This window comes from Gadus chalcogrammus, chromosome 2 (assembly GCF_026213295.1).
Source record: "Gadus chalcogrammus isolate NIFS_2021 chromosome 2, NIFS_Gcha_1.0, whole genome shotgun sequence".
Classification (NCBI taxonomy): domain Eukaryota; kingdom Metazoa; phylum Chordata; class Actinopteri; order Gadiformes; family Gadidae; genus Gadus; species Gadus chalcogrammus.
The window spans coordinates 22,838,658-22,857,680 of NC_079413.1; the positions used below are offsets into that span (position 1 = coordinate 22,838,658).

Below are 19,023 nucleotides of genomic sequence, written 5' to 3' on the forward strand. Positions count from 1 at the left end.
AGCATGGAAAACATGAAATGAATGTATGTTGGTTCAATTAACATACAGTACATAGGTTATGATTCTGGATGATTTTTTAGGTAGTGGCCATCCCCAAAATGCACCAGAATACAGGAAATCATATCTACCAAATTCAAAATTGTGTAGCTTCTCTCAGCTCACGTTTAGTTGGAAGTGGGCAGTCATGTGGCCCTCCGATGGTTATGATGAAAAATGTGGCCCTTTTTATCATGAAAGTTGCCCATCCCTGTACTATAGCTACGTTGGTTCAAAACGAAAAATGTAGTTTGGTGTGAGACTGTTGTCCAGCAGAGGGAGCTGTCATACACCTTAATTATACAGGATGAGTCGGTCGCGACCGATTCGTTCACTACGAACGAATCCCGAAGGTGAACGACAAGAACTGGTTTCCCAAATACAAGAGAACTGGTTCTCTGATTCTTTTTTTTTAACATAAAACAAAAATATGGTCACATAAATAGAATATACAAACGAACAGAGCTTCGTCTTCGCGATCTTATATTGATTGAGTCTACAACGTTCTCAAAGATTCAGCCAATGAGAGGTAGCAATGGTGTTGCCATGGCACCTGGTTAAACAAATGACAAGGTGGTACCGTCGAATTTGCGCGCTTTCTCTGTCTGACGTGTCTTGGGTCATACCATTCCACGTGGGGCCACTCATATATTTTTTACATTTCCGAAAATAGACTTGCCCTCCATCTGTTTATTGGATAAACGCATTGCCCAATCCCAGGAGTTAGACACCTGTGAGATTCCCTGTCAAATGACGTAATCCGACGTAACGAACGAATCGTTAAAGTGAACAGAACTCATTCCCGGAAAAGAATCATTTTGCCCATCCCTCATGGGCTGGTCTAGTTTGTCTGCAAATAACTGCCTCCAGCAACAGGATTGGTCGAAACATATGAAGTTAAGGAAATAAATGCCCAGTTCACCAGGGCCCCGTTTCCCGAAAGCGTCGTTAGCCTAAGTGGATCGTGAAGTGCGTCGAAAGGGCATCGTAGAGTTTTCACCGCGTTTCCCGAAAGCATCGTTGGGAACGAACGTCTTAAACGCTCGTAGCTAACGAGTACTCCAGGGGTGCTCGTAGGTACTCGTAGGACGCTAAGAGCATCGTCAGCTATAGCCTCAGTGGCGTCACCATCGGACATTCCGTCTATTGGATGCGTTTTATTAAAACGCATTGCGCCTTTATGTTCTTAGTTTGGTAATTAATAAAGATTATTAATTTATTTATTAATAAAGATGTTAAAATGGCCAAAATAAAACGGGATTTGTGCAGACTGACATAGGCTACTCATAAAACGTAGCATAAATTAATGTAGCCTACAAAATAAAAAAAAATTAAAAATAAATATAAAATAAATTATAAAAAACAAGCAAAGGAGCAGGCAAAAGGCTGGGATATGGTGGGGATTGGTCACGTTGACGGGAATGTTTAGTGACATGTGGGAGGGTGGAGGGGGTTAAAAAAAAGTCTCAATCACTCTTCGACGCGCATGAAAACCAGCCGCGTAGTTATGAGGGAGGCCGTCCTCACACCGATCTTCCTCGTCGTCATCGTCCTCAGCGTCCTCCGGTTCAAGCAATGCCACCCCAGCCTTAGCTGCAATGTTGTGCAACATAGCCGTCACACATAGCACGGCGCATGACTTGGCCGGCGAAAACTGGAGCCCTCCGCCTGACTTGTGAAGGCATCTAAAGCGCAACTTCCACCTCCCGATCGTGCGCTCAACGATGCACCGGGCCAGACGGTGGGCTTCGTTGTATTCCTCATCATGGACGTCTCCCGGGTTATTCACAGGTGTGAAGAGGAATTATTTCAGGGGGGAAAATGCCGTGAAACGCACAGTGCATTCAGGATTAGGACTGATATATGTCGGTTTAAGCCTAATCAATTGTGTTTTAATGTCTTTAACATTCATATAATTGCAGTCTATTTTTTTCGTAGGCTACTCTGCTGTTGTCCTTGATGGGGATATATTTTAACCCTTTTTAACACAATTTTCCTGCGACATTCCTGCGTCTCCCCCTCCTACGGAGCCCATTTCAGCACCGTGTCAGTAGACAGTTACAATCCTACGACGTCGTGAGTGCAGCGAATGCTCGTTCACGTTAAGAGGAGTTTCGGGAAACGCGACAAATAAATTATCGATGGATCGCAAGATCCAACGGGAGAATGATCGTACGAGCGAAGATCCATCGTTATCGGGAAACGGGGCCCAGATCTGAGGTCAGCTGCGGTCAGATTTTGGATCATGAATGTATTGAGCTCGGAGGAGGACGGCAGGACGCGTGTTTACCTGGTCGATTAGGCCCTGAACCCAGACATCCTAATCACAGTTTAATTAGCCCCGAATATAATTTTTGGGTTAAAAAAATAAATAAAAGTAAAAATATTTATAATTATTTATAAGTACTAGCCTAGTCTAGATAGTCCTTCTGGCAAGAGAATAAACAGTTTAAAAACATAACCTTTTTACCACCTCAAGTGAATTAACCTGTCCTATCCTATCCCCAGTTAGATGTGTGTGTAAAGTCTGTCTCACTTGTATTAATTGTACTCTGAAATAACTTGAATGGAACTTTAGACATTTGGGGATAAGCAGCACAGCAGTCAGGTAACTATTTTGTTTAGGTGAAGCATTATGAAAAAATGTTCATGCAAAATAAAGCATAGAAATCAGTTTGGCATTTTCATTTTCCGTTTGGGCTAAGCCCCGGATGTTTATGAAACCTAGAAACACCCCTGGCTTAAGGAGTGGACCCATCAAACTGTTCAAACTCGCACACAACGTCCAACGTGATTGTTTGTTTGTTTTGTCTTGTTTTTGTTTTATTTATTTTTTATTTTTTATTTATTATGTTTATTTTATTTATTTATTTTTCCACAATTTCTTGTTTATTTTTTTTTTAAACGATTTATGATGACTATATGCTCTGTAAGGTGACCTTGGGTGTCTTGAAAGGCGCCTCTAAATTAAATGTATTATTATTATTATTATTATCAAAAACTCATTTCACAAATGCATGTTTTTGCAATCACAATAAAGTTGTTTCAGTCATTAGCCTGTGACGTCAGTGGGGGTGGCAAGTGGAATCACGTGACCGTACTTGGACGTTGGATGTCCATGTCCTACAAGCCGCAGCGAGACAGACTGAGCAAACGGTAAACCCTCCTCTCACTTATCAGCCTACTCTGTGATTGGTCAAACGAGATGTCACTCAAATATCTCCAGCCCGCGAGAAAATGTCGCTCAATTTTGTCGTCATTTACGTGCGGGTGTTGAGGATTGTAGTTTTATCACGTTGCCGTTCCAATCCAAAATCATGCCATTTTCGTCCGAAATGAACTTCAATACCCAGTGTACTCCTATACAAAATCTTTTACGCGAAATTGCTATCACCTTCTGGTTGCTGCTGTAGCTATCTGTGTAAGTGACAGGGAAGTGGGTGTAATGGACTGATCCTCATACCAACAATATCAAAATAAGGCGCCTGTTAAAGCCTCGGCTGCTGTTAAACTAAACCATGTTCGGCCGCTCGCGAAGCTGGGTTGGAGGTCAAGGGAAGGCGAAAAATATTCATTCCCTGGAACATTTAAAGTAAGTAGTTAGCTTACTAAGGCTTAGATATGGGTTAGCTGATTTAGCAGTAGCATCGCTGATCACTGGCTTTAAACGCTCGTCCAGAGCACCTGCCTTACAAGTAGGGTACCACAAACTGTGTCTTATATCAACCGAACGACGCGAGCTCAATATACGTTGTCATTACAATGAGGTTCGGAGATCACGTGAAGGGAGACGAACCACAGGCAAAACAGTGAACGTTAGCTTCACGCTAAAACACTGCTGCACATGTCTATAATTCTTTAATCTTGACTTGTGCAATGAAGGGGCAAAATAATGAAACCTGAACCTGCACATGTAACGTGAGCTTCGTAACATGCCGTGCTGTCGCAGGTTGAGGTCGCTGTCTAATCATGTCAACAAACGACTCACTCTGCTGTCGGGTGCTCGCATCATTCTGCTGCATGACACATGACATCGTTCCTTCTGCTGTCGCTTCAGGTACATGTACCATGTGCTTACGAAGAATACCACGGTGACTGAACACAACAGAAACCTGCTGGTGGAGTCCATTCGTTCAATCACGGAGATTCTCATCTGGGGAGACCAGAATGACAGCTCGGTGTTTGAGTAAGGTCTTGTCTACGGCACAAATCATTCTAGTGTGGAAGTCTTTTGTTGCAAATCTAGGGTACACAATTTTGTCATTTGCATTTGATCTTGTTGAATTGTTGGAAGGAAGTTATGAGCTGTTTGTGATCTGATCACTATGGGACAGCTAACTATTAACTTCTATACAAGAAGCATTCAGAACACATCAATACACTAAAATAACAAAACTGATATTATCTAAATATATGATGCAATTTGTGAACACAAACGAAGCTCCTTCTCAATTATTAAATTGCAATCTTTATCAACTGATCTGGTCTGTTTATTATGCTTCAGGGTATGTTTATGTGTTTCGTTGCAGCTTCTTTCTGGAGAAGAACATGTTTGCCTTCTTCTTAAACATCCTACGTCAGAAGTCCGGCCGCTATGTCTGTGTTCAGCTCCTGCAGACCTTAAACATACTGTTTGAGAACATCAGCCATGAGACCTCTCTCTGTAAGTGTGTGTGTGTGTGTGTGTGTGTGTGTGTGTGTGTGTGTGTGTGTGTGTGTGTGTGTGTGTGTGTGTGTGTGTGTGTGTGTGTGTGTGTGTGTGTGTGTATCTCCCCATGATGTCCCTTGACTTTTGGACTGAGCAAGAGCACAACCGTTGTAGTATTTTGGTCATGTGTATTTATTGTCATATGTATGATGTTTAAACACGTTAAACACAAGTTTATTTTCTGGTGTTTTACTGCAGGATGTTGCCATCTTGGGCTTATGCTAAGTTTGCCGGCAGTCGTTTAAATTAACTACAATCTTTCCCTTCTCTACCCCCTTCCGTTCGCCCAGATTACCTGCTGTCGAACAACCATGTGAACTCCATCATCGTCCACAAGTTTGACTTCTCTGATGAGGAGATCATGGCCTATTACATCTCCTTCCTCAAAACGCTGTCCCTCAAGCTGAACAACCACACTGTACACTTCTTCTACAACGAGGTGAGGCCGTGGGCAACTACACACCCAAAAGTACACCCTCGCATAGATATACGCCTGTGGAGGTCAAAGCTCTCTCAGATCCTTGTTCTCGGCCTGCCGTCGTTTAAAGGGTTGCTATTAGGCCACCAGGTGTGAGTCTGATTAGTGATTAGCCATTACCAGCCTTTTCCTGTGTTTTAGTCACATCGCTGGTGGGAGTGTCCACCTAGATCTATTATTCATAGATCAGTCTGCCAGTCTAACCAGTGGACTGTGTTAAATGTTCCTTACCTATCCATCATGCATCTAGGTGGACACTCCCACTTGTGAAGTCCCTAAAACATAAGAAAAGGCAGATTTTCAAACGTAATGGATAATCACACTCACACGCACACTCACCACCCAATATCACACTTTTAAAACCAGATTAAGGTGGATGGGTAGATAGGTAGAAAGGTACCTAATTGGTCCCCAAGGGGATATACGGTTATAACGGCATCGTACAAGAAAGAACATTAGAAAGATTGGTTTTAATACAAGAACAATGCAGTAATGCGTGTACTGTTGACTCCATAATAGGACCCTTAGGATATCAGGGTTATCCAGATGATTAGTGCTGTGTGGTTGCGTGAAGCAGGTGAAGGAACCCCCTCAAGGGAACTGCTGCTATTGCTTACTAATGGCATTATTGGAGACAACGTTTGAGAACCTTTGTTGCGTACATTTGCTATTTTGACAATAGCCCATTGGCAATTCCTTAATATCTCTGTGCAAGTTTATTGTGTAGTTTGCCATCCCAGTAGAGCAATGTTCACGTTCTTCTTTTGCATTTATTGTGATGATATTATTTCTATTATTTATTTTTAAATGCCTCCGTTATGTTGTTAACCTCTCCTTCCCACAGAGTTCCGTAAGTATTCCGTTGGCCACGTGTTTAGGGCAAAGTTATTGGTGCGCTGTTGGTGGTAGATCGCCACTCCCTCCCTGCCTCGAGCTGACCAGTGTGTGTGAAGCGGTCTCCACAGTCAGCAGCCCTGTTTCGACAGGCGACAGCTAACCCCATGTTGACCCATCGGCCTCCCATGTTTCTGTCCTACATTGTCTGTGCTGGTGTGAAATACCCCGAGACGCTTTGACTGTTGCCTCTCAGTGTGGGTGTGTTTGCTTGAATGATTTAGGGAGCACGGTTCATGTTACTGCATTCTTTACAGAAGGCGGCGATGGTGTTGCAGAATAGGGTAGACGCCAGCTCCACACTAGACGCCAAGAAATCTGTTTTGCGTTTATTATAATATGAGTATGCTATCACTTGCATTTGGTTGCGTTTCGATTGCAGAATAGACTCCCCTGGACTGGTTTAGGCTGTTCAGTATGACAGCAGTTTTCTTCAATCATCTAGACCTCTGGATGACTTTTTGAGACGCATGCTTGTCTTTGGTCCGAGGTCCAGTGGGTGAAGAAAGTTAAACCGCAAAAGAGCTGTTCATTCCTGTTCATTCCTGTTCATTCCTGTTCATTCCTGTTCATTCCTGTTCAGTCCTGTTCAGTCCTGTTCATTCCTGTTCATTCCACCTAATTCCTATGCGTTACACTTTCACCAAACTTTGCCAGATATAGAACTATATTTCGGGTTTAGGACAGGCCCATTGAAGTCATTTGTGATGCATAGCATCACTAATATTATAAGTAATATGAATATAACTTCGATCGTACTCAGTTATTAGTATTACAAGTATGCTAATGCTGGTAAGGCAGATTGAGGTGTTCATTTTGCATTAAGACGTAATTTATTATAGCGTAAAAAAAGCCATATCACGTTTGAAAATAATTAAATGTTTAATATTTAAAACAACCTATGCACAGCTTGTCATGATCCAGAGGACATTGTGTTGAATCGTTACTCCATGAAACGTTTCAGAGTTATGGTTTCATAGAACGTGAGGGGAAATGGGTTGGACAATGCTTTTTAAGCTAGTGTTTGTTGTCTTTGCATAAGGATTTTGGTCCTTTGAAGCTGACCTACTCTCTCCCTTTAAGCAGCGCTTAAAAATATATATATGCTGAACGAACCTGTGTAACAAATGACAGATTATTATCATTAAAAAGATAATAATTTTAGATTCTGCCCTGCTAATTGAAGCCGTTCTGAAAAAACACATCTCGAACTATAGGCTTGAGAAATCGACCACAGACAGCAACGACCCTCGTGGAATCATTCCCCTCTTAGTGATTGGTTGAGGCGTAAGAAACCCCGTCCAGGCTCATAACCGCTCAGACTGAACCGAGGAATGAACCGATAGCAACCAGGAGGAGGAGGATGATCAGGCTCCGCCCACACTCCCTGGTGTCCTCGGCGTGTTTGTCGCAGCCCAGTGCCTTGCTCATCGGCGCCTTCCCCCCCATCCCCCCCCCCCACCTCCCTCTGTGTCTCCCACACACAGCACACTAATGACTTTGCCCTGTACACCGAGGCCATCAAGTTCTTCAACCACCCCGAGAGCATGGTGCGCATCGCGGTCCGCACCATCACACTCAACGTCTACCAAGGTGAACACGCACACACACGCACGCACGCACGCACACACACACACACAAACCCCGAGAGCATGGTGCGCATCGCGGTCCGCACCATCACACTCAACGTCTACCAAGGTGAACACGCACACACACGCACGCACACACACACACACACACACACACACACACACACACACACACGAGGCCGGGGATGCCGTCTGATCGTCCCCCTGCTGTGTTTGGTGTTCCTCCCTCCTGGCTGCTGCTTTTGATGCACGGTCGGCATAGCAACTGGGTTAACCCCGCGCACGCTTCCCATTCACTTGCCTTAGTTTGAGTTTCTCAAAAGTACACCCACAAACCCACGCATCCTTTTTTTTAAAAAATATTTAATAAGAATGTTTAGCAAAGATGTTCATGTATACAGACAGGAACACCTTGCATCATGGTTCAGATCGCTCTAATCATAATCCTTTTTTAACCATCGCTTAAATAAACCGCCTCATTTCCTTCTGTTGTCGTAACCAGGCGTGCTCTCACCGTCGGGTGCGTTGGGACCGCCGGGTCGTGTCATGTCAGCAGAGACTGACTCTGCGTGTTTTCTCTCTGCACCACAGCTGTCTCTCTGTCTCTCTCCTGCTCTCGTATGCGTTGGCGTCCCACAGCTCTCGACTCTTACCAAACCCTACACATGCTTATGTGTCTCGCTTACTGGGCCTCACATGAAGAGGGAATCGTCAAACCCCTGATTCAAACCAAAACCAATCCCACGTGCGGCGTCAAAGACTCCGTCCCGACCCATTGGTTTTAATTTGGTTGCCAAATATATTGGCTAAATCATCAATTCTTTTCTCATCCGCAGTATATATTTTGTCCACATGGTGGTGTTGCCGTGTGATATTCATCCAAATCTCGCTGGCTTGCATGCTTGCAACGTGCTCAATATATCTGCCTGGCCTAGTGGAATACTCTGGTCAGCCTCAATGAGTGCACTGGCAGAGTATGCAAAGGTATCCGTGGAACAGCCAACTAATAATTTTATTCAAGCTAAATTAATTTATTATTTGACATTCATAATACTTCAAATGCAAGGCCTGTCATCAGTGGGCCATAGGCCTATTCACCAATATGTTACCTCATTTGGCATTGATAGTGTCTAAAAAGATATTAATTAACATGAAAACAATTACGATTATACTTTATCAATCAATAATGACCGTATAAATTGCATGTTTTATTAAATGACTACTGTGAAAAAAGAGTTGTGTATTACACTACCCGGAAGCATTGGTTTTGGAGTAATTTCTATGAATTTAGCGGGGCTGTGCAATGGTATATTGCCTCCCCTCTCAGGAAACATTAAAGCTAAAGGTTACATTGAAGGTTTTTTGGTGCTGCCATTTGTCCCTTTGTTGAGATGTTCACAGCAGTGCCCAATCTGAGAAACCGTTCACAGATTGGGACGAGTGGTGTTTCCAAACAGATAAGCCTTAATTGTTTTGTCCACGCACCATACCAGAAGACCAAACGTACATCCCTAGTGGTGTAGTAGATAAGGGCGCACGCACACACGCACGCACGCACGCGCACACACACACACTCTTTAGGGTGCCTTTGAGAGTGCCACTTGAATTATACAACGATGCATGGTATAGCCTATAAGGGATACACATTACTGATATGTAGGATGTTTCAATTGCAATAACACACACACCAACCCATAGGTACAACCGGCCTCTACTCACATTAACCCTGTGCCTGTTTGCCCCTCTCTCTCTCCACCTCTCTTTCTACCTCTCTCGCTCTACCTCTCCTCTCTCTCCTCTCTGTGTGACCGATCTGCCTAACTCCAGTCTCATGTAAGTTGGTTTGATTTACTAGTCTTCTCTAAAGGGGCTTGGTATTGTTTTGATTGCATACCTTTCCTAGAATTGAATACACCACTTATTCAAATTAAGCACAATTTGGAAGGCAAACTCTCCTCCAAAACTTTGTAAGGATTGTTTATTCTGTTAAAGTTCTACTTGGCTCTTTATACAATTAGGTTTGATTTGGTCTCTAGTTTTAATACCTTAAAGATTCCCTAAATTTTTCCAATACCAGCCCTATATTTATTTGTATTATTTATATTGGTTATAAACAATGTATTAATTCTGCTATAAACCACTATTTATGGCCTAAACCTGCTTACATCATCATTTTCATTTAGGTATTTTAACTAACGGCATTTGAATGAATAATGGATTATGGAAATATGTTTTGGGTTTTGGCCAGAGTTAATTTGGCCACTGTAGTTTCATCTTCTGAATAGTTTTCTAATCCAACCCCTTCTTTAGCCCCTCTATTCACCACACCAGCTTATTGATTATAGCCTCATTCCTAACCTGTGGCCAAAGTCTTTGGTTTAAAATTGCAATCAGCTCTACTCAGTTTGTGTTGATTCAATTGTGCTTTCATTGAGTTTCGTGGTTCTCAAGTGATATTTTTGACCATTGGCACTTTCTTCATAGCCAACTGCATGTGAAACATCATGTGACTTAATCAAAAGACAATTTCATCCGAATAAATTGAGGGCTAGCAAAAAACGGTTGTTGCATATACCAATATATATATATATAACCTAACCCTATTAACCAGTTATTTTTGGTAGCATGGTAGATTAACCCAAGGCCGTCCAACATGGTTCAGCCTCTTGCATCACCCCTCCTGCTCCTCATTGGTGCTCTGGAGCCACGCCCACTCAGATCCTCCAAACCCAATATACTCGCTGCACCCCGCGGGAGTGGCTCAAGGAACACCTCGTACCCACCACCACACCCACCACCGGTCTCATTGGTCAGCCTCCCCCAGCTCTTACTCCCAATCTCAGTCCAGCCCACCGCTGTTTGGGTGTCCTTATTGACCATGGTGCCCCACCTGTTCAATATTGACATCCTCTTTCTTAAATGAAACGGCCCTATAGCTGGACAGGAATGTGTAAACACAGCTCGGCCAAGTAGGTGTATTCAAAGAAGGACAAATATTTGAGTAGACTGATAAACACATGCTGGATAATATCTTATTTTTCTTATAAAAAAAACAATGCATCACCTACATTTCGGGTTAGGCTGTTGAACGGTGTGTGTGGACTGGTTGTTCCTCGGTGTGTGTGTGTGTGTGTGTGTCCGCCTTAACCCTCGTTCTCTCTGACGGGCCGGGCTCCTCCGCAGTGGACAACAAGCACATGCTGCACTACATCCGGGACAAGACGGCCGTGCCCTACTTCAGCAACCTGGTGTGGTTCATCGGCAGCCACGTCATCGAGCTGGACAAGTGTGTGCAGACGGACGAAGAGTGAGTACTACTCCCGGGCCTACCTCTTCCCTCTTCTTCTGCCGCTGTTGGCGCTCTGCTGCAAGCACCCGCATGCACATTTGCACGCACGCACAGACACACGCACGCACGCACACACAAACACAGAGAGAGAGCGTGACACGCTCACACAAAAAGAGACTCGCACACAAAGAGAGAGAGACACACCACAGACACACTCACACAGGAAGAGAGACACTCACACACACACACAAAGAGAGAGACACACGCACACAAAGAGAGACCGAGAGAGATGCACACACAAACTAAACGCACACACTAAACACACAAACACACTGGCCAGTAGGGGTCGTGCTCAAGCAACATTTCCAGCTCTGGGGCTGAAGTCCATTGAACTTTTGGCACTGCTTCACATTAGTGTTGCAATAATTAAATAAGTCATAATACGTTTTACTGATAATTTTTCTGTGGTTCAAATGAGTCATACCTTTGAAGATGGAGGTATACAAGTTTTATTGAGTTGGTTAGCGTTGCTTACAGCCGGTTAACGGGTCGGAGATGATCACATTCAGCTATAAGATTAGAACAAAGGACAAGTTATTGTTTCATGTTCTCCTGGTAGACATGTAAATGGTTTAGTGGGGCTGACTTCCCTTTGAACCTGTTCTGAGAGCTTCAGTGATTCATGAATTCCAAGTTAAACAGGATTAGGGCTGTGTCAGAAAGCAGGATGGGTGGTGTAAGATTGGATCTTTGCATAACGGCAGTACTTGTCAAGAGGCCAAATAGGGCAAATATTTCACACAAACTGATGCTTCTTCCAAATACGAGCTTGTACAGGCGCCTGACTGTTTATTTTTAGGAGCATAATTAGCAGTCAATATCAAGATAGAACGCATCCAGTCTGGAGCATTGTGTCTCTTCTGTAAGGTCATAGATGAGTGCACCTCGACAGCAAGCAGCAGCTGAAACAATCCCAATTCTACCCAAATGAGGGCGGGAACTATGCAGCCAGTTTTGGCCAGTTTAGTCTGGCCAAATTTCCTCTTTAATTTACTACGTCCAGTGGGGAGGAAACTCGGAAAAGAGCCAGGACCAGCTGGCAAGATCACTGGCCTGGGATCGCCTCGCGATCCCTCTGTCAGTGCTAGTCAATTTGGCCCGGGAAAGGGAAGTCTCAGGCCCTTGCTACAACTGCTGGCGGTTTTGAAGATGACTATGATGATGATGCTATTGTCCAGTGTCTGGTATTTCTGGATCCAACCTCCATAAGCCACCAATAGGCCCTTTTAGGAACTACAAGTACATTGCTTCAACCAGGGCTCGGTCATTTCTACCGCTTGATTCAAAGCAACTCCCGGGGGTCGACAGCAGTCCTGTGCCCTAGCAATGGTCGAACGACAAACCCTACATCCTCGTCTAGGCCGTACTGGCGGCATGGTACCCGACTGGCTTAACCAGGACCGGGCTCTGAACTCCTGCACGTTTCAGTGGTATAGCTGTTGCACCTGTGTTTCATGGAAGAGAGGCATACTTTTGCTTTGTTTGCGATAGCTTCCCGCTAAACCTTAAACTCATCTCACTTCAATTCTTTTACTCTGCCTTTTATTATTTCTCACTTACCTGTTTTATTTCATGACGATGTTTCTATGTGAAGCGCTTTGGGTGTATGAAAAGTGCCGTGTCGATAAAGTTGCCTTTGCCTTGCCTTGCCCCCCCCCCCCCCCCTACCCGTCCTCCACAGACACAGGAACAGGGGTAAGCTGAGCGACCTGGTGGCGGAACACCTGGACCACCTGCACTACCTGAACGACATCCTCATCATCAACTGTGAGTTCCTCAACGAGGTGCTCACGGACCACCTCCTCAACCGCCTCTTCCTGCCGCTCTACGTCTACTCCCTGGTCAACCCCGACACGGTGAGGGGGGGGGGGGGGGGGGTCCGAGGGGTGTTGAGGGGAGGGTGTGCTTGTGTTTGTGGGGGCGGTTGGGGTTGGGGCTGTGGGTGTGTGTGTGTGTGTGTGTGTGTGTGTGTGTGTGTGTGTGTGTGTGTGTGTGTGTGTGTGTGTGTGTGTGTGTGTGTGTGGTGTGTGTGTGTGTGTGTGTGTGTGTGTGTGTGTGTGTGTGTGTGGGGGGGGGGAGTATTGGGGTTGTGTGTACGTGTCTGTCTGTCTCTCTCTCTGCCGGATGTGTGTGTGCCTAGGCCTGTGGTTATTGCAGAAGGTACGCTTGCTCTTGTGTGTGTGAACTCTTGTGTCTTGTTTTCTTTCTGCAGTCTGAAGAAAGGAAGATAAACCCTCAGGTGTCCCTCTACCTGCTCTCTCAAGTGAGGCGCTCGCTCGCGCACGCACTCGCACGCACACTCACTCAGAACAACACAAGTATTGTGTCGCGTGTGTCCAGGTGCGAGGCTGATTGTGTGTGTGTGTGTGTGTGTGTGTGTGTGTGTGTGTGTGTGTGTGTGTGTGTGTGTGTGTGTGTGTGTGTGTGTGTGTGTGTGTGTGTGTGTGTGTGTGTGTGTGTGTGTGTGTGTGTGCGCGTGTGTGTGTCTGCGCGTGTGTGTGTGTGTGTTTGCGGTGCAGGTGTTTCTGATCATCCACTACCGACCGCTGGTCAACTCCCTGGCCGAGGTGGTCCTCAACGGGGACCTGTCCGTCTTCACCCCCCACATGGACGCGCGCAACGCGCACAAGACGACAGTAAGACGCACACGAAGAGCTCACCCACATGTGCCCACGGTGTAGTAGTATTAGACCTATACAAATGACCTCTGCACGTAGTAAAGAACAAAAAAGAGCAAAATAGTCACAACAATATCCCCAAGTAAAAGGTCCTCTGGGCGAGATTTAAGAGCCATTATTTGTGTGTGACTAGTTTGAAATGGTATCATAATCCTTCAGCTCTCTGTGAGTGAAATTCGCTGTTAGGAGTTGCTCTTATGAAACCACCCAGATTGTTTCGGGGAATCCGTCTTGCCTGTCAATCACGTGTGTGAAATGCAGGAAGGGAGGGCTGTTTTCGGCTGTTTACTCTCAAAATCTTGCTCTCTTCTCTCTCTCAACTCACAAAGGTTGCCTGTGCAGCAGTTTTTTAAAGAATGTCAACAATGTAACCCACGTGACCGCTTTCTAGTTATAATCTAGCTATTATAATAATGTTGAAAGACGGTTTATTTTAAAAGTTTGCTGAACACCGTACATGCCGATGGGGCTCTCTGTTGCTATGCAGAAGCGCTCTCCCTGAGTGTGTGCGTTAGTGGCTGGGTTAACCCCTGCAAACGGATTACTCGACGTGTAACAGCTTTGCAGCCTCAACCGGCCGCAACTCCATTCAGACTCCGTCAGGTGAGGCTGCTTAGGCCAGCCGTCATCCACAAAACCACACACTGTTGTATCAACTCCGACGTTCTAATCCAACTCTGTCATTCAGAGGATACAGGTTTTAAGACCTATGTCTCGGCCAGCCTCCCACACCAGTGTTGGTGACTGAACTACTCTGTTCCGAACTCAAGTTGTGTTCTTCTAGGGCCGTCAAAGTGCCTTTTTTTTTTTCGGGCGACTACGACGTTGAGACGAAGGGATATCGCTGGCGAGCTGTGTCCGGGTCAGGTAGTTTGTTGTTGTTGACCACGTAAATGACAGGCCAATCAGGGTCTGCGTCGTAGTCGATGATGTGAATGACAGGCCAATCAGGGTCTGCGTCGTAGTCGATGATGTGAATAACAGGCCAATCAGGGTCTGCGTCGTAGTCGATGATGTGAATGACAGGCCAATCAGGGTCTGCGTCGTAGTCGAGGATGTGAATGACAGGCCAATCAGGGACTGTGTCGATGATGTCAATGACAGGCCAATCAGGGTCTGTGTTGTAGTCGATGATGTAAATAACAGGCCAATCAGGGTCTTCGTAGTATTTTTTGCTTCATGAAAGGCATACAAGAGTACCATTTCAAAACACAACTGTTTGGTATGAATATCAACGATTAAATGAAACATGCACGGCTTGCACTTACGAGTGCCGGTTGATAATGAATGACAGTGAAAGAAGTGGAAACACACACACACACACAGTGTGTAGGCGTTTGTGTAGGGGGGGTTCTGAAACTATTGGTCATGCTTTTTCTTCATTTATTCACCTCCAGGTTAAGAGAATCATACAGTAGACTCTCTCTTTCTCTGCCCACTCTTCTTTCCACCACAAAGCGTAGTGGGAGGCACAGCTCGCCCGCTTTCTCTCTCTCTCTCTCTCTCCCCCTCGTGCTCTCATTTGTGGTCTCTCGCTCTGTCTCGCTCACCTTTCTACCTTCGAGGGGTCGGCAGTAGCTCCGCTAACCTTGCTCAGCGGGTTGGCTGGTAACCTTGTGGTTACCAGCCAACCCGCTCTACCCTCTGATCAAGGTTACCAGTTCAATCCCCGGCTCCTCCTAGCTGAATGCCGAGGTGTCCCCTCAGCAGGACGATATTGTAAAGCGCTTTGGATAAAAAACGCTTTATAAATGCAGTCCGTTTACCATCAATCCATTTTGATGGCCTCCAGTGTTAAATGTTTCTACTGCTCCCTGACCCTGCTACTGTGGCACCAGGACTTCAGGTCTGGGATCATTAAAGTTGTATGTTATCAGAGTAAACGTCGAAGCCCAGTGAACCCACGTGTTCACGGAGGCCAGATACAGACTTACAAGAAATCAGAAACCCTTCCCCACCCCCCCCCCTCGTTTCGCTTTTGGTCTCTTCTTTCCACCGCCCAATCATGTCGCTACTTTCACATCCTTGTTTTTTGCCTCGTAGTAATTTGGTTTGTTCTCTTTTTCTTTTAAAGATCGTAGCCATGACGGCATTATCGACAACGCATAACCTTTATGACCATAGAATCATGATGGTGAAAAAAAAAATGTACACTATAAAAAAAGTGAAGTGAAATTGCCTGAGATGAGACTTTAGATGGTGATCTGAAGTCTGTGTTTTGAGACTAAAGGAATAGAAAGATGAAGTGTCATGAGGAAATTTGTTTCAATATAATAATACAGATATTCCGAGAAAAAGAGCTGTTGCTGCAAAGAGGAAACAAGATGAACACCAAAAGAAAACCGAGCAGTCACACACACACACACACACACACACACACACACACACACACACACACACACACACACACACACACACACACACACACACACACACACACACACACACACACACACACACACGGCGTGAACTGGTAGATTAGCGTGATAAGGCCGGTAAGAAGCTTTCTGTTTACAGTAAAAGCACAAAGCCTAGATCTAATCAGTTTCCCACATGTCGATTATGGGTTTATCTGCTTCCTCATACCCTCCTTGAATTGAGGAGAAACCTAGGATTGGTTATTGTACTTTAATTTGTGTTTTATTATTTACCCTAGTAAGTAGCATTGATTACCATGTTGAGGACATAGTACACTTAAGCAATAGTTCACGCCAGGCTGTGGTATGTGCTCATTATACACCTGTTAAGTGGTATCCTTCACGGTGGTATAATGAGCACATGCCACTGACTGAAGTGATCTATTGCTTTTATACAACGGTTACTGTTATGGCAAAACGAAAGTCATAGACACTACATTTAAAAAAACAACAAGAAAGTCAAAGTTTTATTAAAGAATACAAAAAAGTAGTCCCTCCTGGCTGCCTTCAAAATGCACGACGGTCGCTATGCAACGCACTTTAGCGTCCCTCCGAGAGAAGGCTCGGCTAGAGCGGTTCGCCGGCAATTTATCCTATGAAGCAGTTCACTCGCCGTGTGCCTAAGCTTTCGTTAGTCTTTCCATCGCCTTGCTCACTCCCGGAGTAACAACATTTACACCCTCTCCATCATTCAACATGTTTTACTTTGTAACTGTTTCTACTTCCAGGCGCGGAGTGATATGCAAACATTCACAAGCGTCATAGCAGTTATGTATACGCTCATTATACAATAGTTAGGAACCAATCAGATCGCTGGATTTAAGCAACCCGTTGTATAAATTCAAATAAAACATGATCTGGGGTTCACTGATACTTTACAGTCCTAAAAGGTCGTAAAGGTTTTGGCAGGTTTGCCCAAAGCTTAGGTTCATTGTTGCCATGGTCTACTGTGTTCCTCAATCTTGTGTTGTTGAAACACAAAATAGAAACTGGATTTCTTTTTTTGGGCAATGTTGGAGAAGAGGGAAGTTCATTATCGCAATGTATGCACAATTCGACAATGAAAGACTGGACATTGGATAATATTTCCAATTATTATCTGCTGACATTCACTTTGTTCCAAATATCAAGGTCTTGGTGTTGTAATCCGAGAAATATCTTTGAAACATTGACCAATGTGTAAACAAGACTGATCTGAAATACTTAATCTCAACGAGCTAGTGAGATGAGGAAGCAAAACCTGGGAAATATTGACTGCAAACTGAATTCATCATCTGGTATAATATATGTGTTCCATCTGTCTGAAACAAACCTAATACCTATAATGTTTCTTAAACCAATAACATTATACGCCTACCTCTCTCATATTCGGGCTCAGTAGGGCTGAGCTCGAATATTCAAATATTCGTTTTTATTACATGCACATACACAAGGTTTATCAGGAAGGTATTTGAATCTAAATTCCATATTCCGATATTCGCTTTGCGTTGTTTTGTTTAAATGACACATGCGTAACTATTTATTCATAGCTAATTCAAGCAAAGGAAATGATTTGATTATTTCAGCCTACCAACTATGATCTGAAATCTTGGACAGGAAAACATTTTCCCTTCGCTGTCCAAAGGGGTTCGCAAATGACGTGCGGTAGACCGGGCTGACGCTACGATCCATGACCCTGGGTTGGCCCTACTGTGCGTTCACACCAAAAGCAAACCAAATGTTTGCCCAGCGTGTTCGTCGGGAGTATACACGTTTGACCGCACAAACTTCAAAACACTCGCGTCTATGTTTCAAAGTATATTGATGGAGGAGGAGGAGGGTCTCTCTTGTGAACGAACCACGTTTCTTAGAACTCTCTCTCTCTCTGTGTCTCTGTCTCTGTCTCTCTGTGTCTCTGTCTCTGTCTCTGTCTCTGTCTCTGTCTCTGTCTCTCTGTCTCTGTCTCTCTGTCTCTCATCCTCTGTCTCTCTCTGTCTCTGTCTCTGTCTCTCATCCTCTGTCTCTCTCTGTCTCTCTCTCTGTCTCTCTCTCTCTCTCTCTCTTCTCTCGTGTCCTCTCTCTCGTCTCTCCTCTCTCTCCTCTCTGTCTCTCTCTCTCTCCTCTATCTCTCTCTCTCGTCTCTCTCTCCTCCCTCTCTCTCTTCTCTATCTCTCCCTCCCTCCCTTTTCCCTCCCTTCCCCTCCCTCCCTCCTCCCTCCCTCCCTCCCTCCCTCCCTCCCTCCTCCCTCCCTCCTCCCTCCCTCCTCTCCAGGCCGGCGGCGCTGGAGGCGTGCGGCGCTTCACCAAGCCCTCGGAGACGCTGGAGCGCTCCCTGGAGATCCACCGCCAGCGGGGGCGCAAGCGCGCCCAGAAACGCCCCAACTACAAGAACCTGGGGGAGGGCGGGGAGGAGGAGGAGACGGAGACCGCCGCCGCCGCCGCCACGGAGGACCGGACCGGGACGGGGGGAGGAGGAGGAGAGGAGGGGGGGTGGGAGGATGACCTCCTCCGAGGAGAGCGAGAGAGGGGGAAAGGTACAGATGGAGGAGGAGGAGGAGGAGGGAGTTCTAAGCCGGGCAGAGCGAGTGGGGAGCGGGCAGAAGGTGAGTGTGCACAGGGGAGCACATTAAGGCCCAATCCCATTTCTACCCCTTCCCCCTTCCCCCTTCCCCTTACCCCTTCAAAACAAGGAGGAGGGGTAAGGGGTAGAAATGGGATTAGGCCTATCTCTGGTGTCTAACCCTGTGGGTGTGTGTGTGTGTGTGGTCCCAGTCCCTCTCACAGCCGGGGTCAGTTGATTCCTAGAATGAGGTCATGGTTGATGTGGCGCCATGCTACTTTGTTTATTGTGGTCCATGGCGCTGGTGCGGTCGGGACTCCCATTGTTTCCTCGTT

The 19,023-nt window shown here is 45.4% G+C and overlaps 1 protein-coding gene across 3 annotated transcripts in view; it reads left to right on the forward strand.

The window, feature by feature from the left end:
- Positions 1 to 3,401: 3,401 nt before the first annotated feature.
- Positions 3,402 to 19,023, forward strand: part of clec16a (C-type lectin domain containing 16A) — a 42,905-nt gene continuing 27,283 nt past the window's right edge. Inside the window, exons 1-11 of one of the 3 annotated variants that reach the window (XM_056605050.1) lie at positions 3,402 to 3,628; positions 4,094 to 4,222; positions 4,566 to 4,699; positions 5,035 to 5,183; positions 7,604 to 7,709; positions 9,533 to 9,538; positions 10,889 to 11,012; positions 12,736 to 12,910; positions 13,267 to 13,317; positions 13,574 to 13,690; positions 18,401 to 18,731. In XM_056605050.1, coding sequence (XP_056461025.1) covers positions 3,555 to 3,628; positions 4,094 to 4,222; positions 4,566 to 4,699; positions 5,035 to 5,183; positions 7,604 to 7,709; positions 9,533 to 9,538; positions 10,889 to 11,012; positions 12,736 to 12,910; positions 13,267 to 13,317; positions 13,574 to 13,690; positions 18,401 to 18,731 — 1,396 coding nt within the window. In that variant the 5' untranslated portion in view covers positions 3,402 to 3,554. Of the gene's footprint in view, positions 3,629 to 4,093; positions 4,223 to 4,565; positions 4,700 to 5,034; positions 5,184 to 7,603; positions 7,710 to 7,739; positions 7,815 to 9,532; positions 11,013 to 12,735; positions 12,911 to 13,266; positions 13,318 to 13,573; positions 13,691 to 18,400; positions 18,732 to 19,023 lie in introns of those variants that run through there. The other 2 variants (XM_056605047.1, XM_056605049.1) reach the window with 2 other exon arrangements.